At 40.6% G+C, this 6,198-nt stretch overlaps 1 protein-coding gene across 1 annotated transcript in view; it reads left to right on the forward strand.

Annotated features, from left to right (window-relative positions):
* ap1m3 (adaptor related protein complex 1 subunit mu 3) overlaps positions 1 to 6,198 on the forward strand; it is a 29,111-nt gene that overhangs the window by 14,345 nt on the left and 8,568 nt on the right. Inside the window, exon 6 of the mRNA XM_023394496.2 lies at positions 1,622 to 1,748. Within this exon, the coding sequence (XP_023250264.1) occupies positions 1,622 to 1,748 (127 nt within the window). The remainder of the gene's footprint in view (positions 1 to 1,621; positions 1,749 to 6,198) is intronic.

The raw sequence follows: 6,198 nt of genomic DNA on the forward strand, positions 1-6,198 counted from the left end.
TTTAAAAATGAAGTTTTTATGGCCCAGTTGCCATGCTGTTGGGAATTAGTACAAATAATGTAGTGTGTCTGTGAATGCTTGTTTCTAGTCTCAACCTCAGATTCAATTGTGCAGCTCAGTGAAGTAGATGTTGTGCAGAGCTGCACGTTGGATCACAGGGGTGCACCATACTGTAGAAAGTAGCTGCAGCGCCTCTTTTATCAAAAGCATTACATGGATATCGTTCATCACTCAGTGAACAGGAAAGCGGCCAACACTTTTGGATATTTGACGTTAAATAAATGATTCCCAACACCAGTAAGATCTGTTATTACGCTGCTATTCGCCAATATTCTACATATCGTGCAGCCCCAGTAAAAACTGCAGAATGAGGCAGTTTATTCACTCGATGATCAGTGATGAATTGTGAGGAAATTACACATCCAAGGACTAAAGATTTGTTCTGTGATGCCTGGATGGCGCAGATTAACAGCTCAAACAGGTCATGTTAAGAAATTTCACAGCATTAGTTGTTCATTCTTTATCCATTATTATCCGGCTTTTATACCCCACTGATGGATTTTCTTGAGCAGTTGTGTTTGAAATAGAACTGTTTGTGTGTGGTGAGGCTAAATGGTTGTGTCGGTGCTAAAATCGTCTCTGTCAAAACCCTGACATGTTTTGACTCCTCCAAATACTTTTCCTCTTTCCTTGAATTGAATTTCTAAGGAAGTGGTTTCTAATAGCAACAATCATCCATTCTCTTTCGGTGTAGCATGTCGTAGTAATAACATTTCTTCATTGTGTACAGTGATGAGTAACTTACCAGTGTATTTCAAAGGTTAGTCAGTAAACTCAGCAGATAAATTACATTATAGGATACATCAGGTTTTTGTCTTGTCCGTCTTGTGACTTTCCGATAGCGACTCACTGTAGCCTCCAATCTGCCCTGAAGACATAGCACTGCTCAGATGACGTATTATAACCTCTTGTATTATGAAGACAACGATGGCTCCTGTCAAGCGACAGCCATCACCAAGTAACCACGTTCGTCGGCAGAGAAAACGTACAAATAGCCCCTTTGAGGAGCGTAGACAAGGACTCCTGCAGCAAAAGAAACAGAGTACAGAGTATACATGAACGTGCTGCATCTTTCAATGATACAATGAAGAGGAATGACTTTCCTCTCAAATTTCTTTTCTTTGAAGCAACACCTCATGGACAATCAACATTATACTGCTGGTTTTTATGAGTCAGGGGGAAACTGATAAGATGTATACGGTTAACCACTGTCAGAGCACTGCAGCTTCAACTTCCTTTTTTGTGATTAGGGACTTTTAAAAATGTTTCAGAGCGTTTTCGTCTTCTTACTCACCAGTGTCACACTGCTTACATTTCTCACACTGCTTGCTGAGAGTCTTTCAGTCTTGTCCCTCAGTCTGTTTATGTCTGCTGAAAGATTGTTTTCTAGGTGTCAGTCGGTTTGTTTATGCCTGTGATTCTATCCTACTGCTGATCTCTGTAGTATCATTATTGAAATAAAGCAACTTAAAGTGCACAGTTGACTAGATCTGACTGTAAAGCTGATATCATAGCCATGAAAAGATATTTAATAGTGATCACAATGCTCTTCTTCCTGTAGGTGAGCGCCAACGGCAGCGTCCTGCGCAGTGAAATAGTGGGCACCATTAAGCTCAAAGTGGTCCTGTCGGGGATGCCTGAACTCAGACTGGGACTCAATGACAAAGTGCTGTTTGAAATCACAGGCAGTAAGTAACAGTGAGTCCGTCTCAGTGCCTACAGGTTTCACGTGTGGCAAAGCATTTATGAGGAAGCAAAACAATCATATCGAAAGTGGACTTCACCTGAATTTCACCAGAAATCAGAGAAGTCAGCGTGTACACTTACATCTGAAAATACTTTGAGCTGCGTGTGTTGACAAAATCTCATTTTGACTTTAATTGTTATTTTGAACTGTTGTTAGCGTGTTTTTGTCTGACTGTATTTCACCCCCACAGCTCTGTCAGATTAGCCCCTTCATCTACAGACACTCACCCACTCTCTCATGTTGTTTAGCGCTATAGCTACAGTAGTTTTTATACGATATCCTGGAATTACTGATGTTTGGGCTTTCTCTCTCTCTCTTTTTTTTTGACCTTAGTTGCAACTATTTTGCTCGACAAAATAATTGTGCTGCCTGATCAGCAGTAAATACATCAAATCTGCTCATGAGGAAGCATTATTTTATAAAAATCCAGTGGCATCAGGTTACAGGTCATAAATTCAACATGTGATCTTTTGTACCTTATATAAATTTTGTTTTAAAATGATTTGCAAATATGCTTCTAGTTGATGGTTGAACACTTTCCTTCTCGCTCACTATTCACCGTGAGCTCACCCTGACTCTTCCACCTTCACCTCCTCTCTCCATCTTAACCCCTCACTCTCTCAATCCCACACTCAGCTTAGCTTTCGTCCTCCTTCATCTTCCTTTTTCCTCTCCTTCTACTTTCCCAATTTTTCCAATAACGTCTCCCGCTGCTACATCTCCCCGTGCATATCCTTGTGCCTTCTCCTCCTCCTCCACCTCCTCCTCTCCCCCTTTTCCGCCCTTTCCCTTTCTACATTTCTTCCCCCCCTACGGCTCTTTACTGAAGGGGAAAGGCTCCATCACTGTCTAGTCTCTTTGCCTCTGAGTTAATCCTCACCCCGGGCTACAGCCCTGCAGATGAAAGGTGAGGGTCTGTGAATATCCTGTATATGCAGCCCACAATTCCCCCGCTGTGTGTTGCAGTCTGGGAAATAACATATCCTCAGAAATAATGATCACAAATAATGATCAAACAAACACGCAGACAGATACAGAAACACCCACGCTCACGCTGAATGTTGATACAAATATTAAAATGTGTTTTGCACTCTAAGCTTCAGCCGTTCCACTTTTTACATATCATTTCCCAGTCATTTGGTGATTAACATATTTGCATGATGTGCACTTTTTATCACAGCTGGATGCAGCTGAAACGAATTAGTATAAATCATGAAACACTGCCCTCTGCTGGCAGAAATCCAGAACTATCACTTTACAGAACTGAAATTAATGTCATACAAGTTACATTTATATTATTTACTAACTGAAAACTAGTACATTGAATTACATAACCTGTAAAAGGTTCTATCTGAACTTTCTGGTCATTTAGCGTCTACAGCTGCCTGAGAATAATCACAATTACTTCTCAGTGATGTTGTCTGTTTGAATCTTGTTATTGTCAGTTTTTGATTTTGGGGGAGTTTTATGTTTTTTTCTCAAAAAATAAAATAGTTCTGAGCCTGTATGAGGACAGTATGAGCTCACTTCTTGCTGTTAAGGCTGCAGCTATTTTCATTATCAGTTAATCTGCTGATTATTTTCTCAGCTCCTCGTCTTGTTCATATATACAGACTAAACGAAAAAAAAGACCCAAAGTGACATCTTCAGATTACTTGTTTTGTTTAAAGGGTCTCTTTCATGATGAAGTGGAATTAAATTAGTAAGCGAGAACAGCATTTCTGAGAAGAAAAGAGAAACTTAGAGCATGATATGACTCTGTTGTGCTGATGGAATAAATGCTGTGGAAATGTTCAGTTCAGTTCAGTTCAATTTCATTTTGGTCCTTATTGATATTTATACATAGTAAATACACATAGAAATAAAATATGTCAATATTGGCCGAAAAGGTGTAGGCTGAAGCTGGAGCTTATCACGCCTACATAACGTTACGTAACACGGCAACCCTCTCACTACTAGCCAATATATAATGTATACATTACAGCCCACTGAATTAATCAAGACAACAGGTAAACATGGAGAAAGGTGGGTTTCTATCAACAGCAACTTAAAATAGGAGCAGATCATAAAACACGGAGGCAAACATAGAGATTTTCTGTTGATAATCATGTAAAACAAAGAGCAGCAGTAAATCTTCACAACTGAGAGGATAGAACCAAGAAATGTTTGACCTCTTTGCTTGAAAGATGACTTAATTAATCTGCCACAATTTGATAGTTGATTAGTTGTTTACCTATGGAGTGGATAATCCACTTTTAGCTCTGCTGGCTACATACTCTCTGCCTCTGACCTCCAAGTGCTAAGAAATGTTAATTGAATTGTCCCTGAGGCCACACAAAGCTCTTGTAAGGCAGAAACATTCACCAAGTGTCACTATAAAGCTTGTTTCCTGTTTCCTTTTCTTTTTTTTTTCCTTTGAGACATTAGACAGAAAACAGATTAGGTTCCCCCTGTCTGCTGCTGTGTATTAACAGCATGGAAACAGGTGAGCGCAGCCATAAAGGTGAACCACAGGGGACGGTGCTGCATCTTCACCCCTCCCCTGAGACGAACACACACACCTGTCTCTTCTTCCGGCCCCTTAGGTCCTAGCAATGACAGAGAGCGTCCCATTTGACCTTTCTTTCTTGTCTCGTCTTGATAACACCGCACGCACGCTAGTGAGTGTACAATGTACGTGTACTGTGTGTGTGTGTGTGTGTGTGTGTGTGTGTGTGTGTGTGTGTGTTTTAGTGACATACAGAAGGAGGGAAGCATTTCTAAAAGGCTTCCCTGCTTTGCTTAGGTAGGAGTGTTGTGCTCTCTCTAGACCTGACCTCAGCCAGTCCCCATTCATGCATGAGGAAGTGTCGCTCTCTCTCTCACACACACACACACACACACACACACACACACACACACACACACACACACACACATTAAAGCAAAATCAATAGACATGCGTGCATAAACCCTTGCACATACACACACTCAAGAGAGAGAACAATGAAGAAGGAAGCTACAACAAATACACACACACACACACATTCTGTCAGACAGGCCCGGTCCAGAGCTGCATTCAGAACAGGTGAACTGGGGCTTTAGCTGACTGTTGAATGAGGGATTTAGCTGAAGGCCCATAGGCCCACAGTCATTACAGCGGTTTTCCACCACTCAGCACCCTCCATTAGCCACAGATGAGGAGAACATTGAGCTGAGACTACAGATACCTCCATTAAAGAGGTCATGCTTTTAACTTGCCTATTGCAGCAGGCCTACATCTCTTGCTCCACCCTTGAGAAGAGTTGTCTGGAAAAGTCTGATTTTGTCAACAAGGAAAATGGTCTAGTCGACACAATCTGCCGATTCTCGTCCAGGGCAGCCTCTGTAGGACCCTAGCGTTAAAGATATGGGTTAAAAGGTAGAGCATTTCTTTGATGAACACAACTCTATACTAGATGTGAACTGAAGAATTGATCAACAGACAATTCTGCTTGTCTCTGTTTTATAATAGAAAAATTGTTTTGGGATTCGCAGTGTCGATCGGCCAAAGCTTCAATACTTGATGCAACACCGTGGGTTACGGGATATTGTGATGGCAATTTTTCTCAATTTCACCGACATTTTAAAGACTAAACCATTCACTGATTTGTTGAAAAAAATAATCTACAGATTAGTCAGCAATGAAAATAGTAGTGAGTTGTGGATAGTTTGAATTTGTTGTGATAATACCATCTTCTTAAATAATTCTCAGTGAATATCTCTGTGTTTGGCAGCTTATAGGCACAAATTCATTACAATAAATGGTTGTGTGCATTTGTAGTCACATTACTAGTGATACAGTGGGCAGGACACTGACATCTCCTTATAGGTGTAAATAAATCCATAATAAAGTCATATATCAGTGTAGTGGATGGATTCATTCCACAAAAAATAAATCAGAAGCTTTTGACAACAAATCAAATTGTAGGTTTTTTGGCAGAGAAATGAAAAAACTCCTTAAATACAGTAACAGATGTTTGTTTTTGTTTATGGGTGTTCAATAGTTATTTATAGTTATTTATTTTCTTGTGTGTGTGTGTGTGTGTGTGTGTGTGTGTGTGTGTGTGTGTGTGTGTGTGTGTGTGTGTGTGTGGCAGCTAAATAATAGTTCAGTGGGGGGACAAGAAGAGGGCAGATGGATTTGGTAGCACACTGCGCGTACAGTGTGTTGTGCGTGTGTGTGTGTGTGTGTGTGTGTGTGTGTGTGTGTGTGTGAGAGAGAGACTGAGTGAATGTTTGTCAGTCATCATTACCTTGACCTTGATTTCCCCAAGGCTGCGTGGAAAGCTCTCAATCTTTTTTTTTTTTTCTGTTTTGTGTATTGTTTGTGCGTGTGTGTTTGTGTGTGTCAGGAGAGAAGAGTAAGACAG

This window comes from Seriola lalandi, unplaced genomic scaffold (genome assembly GCF_002814215.2).
Source record: "Seriola lalandi dorsalis isolate HSWRI2012SDOR001 ecotype SW California unplaced genomic scaffold, Sedor1 jcf7180002054949, whole genome shotgun sequence".
NCBI classification, from domain to species: Eukaryota; Metazoa; Chordata; class Actinopteri; order Carangiformes; family Carangidae; genus Seriola; species Seriola lalandi.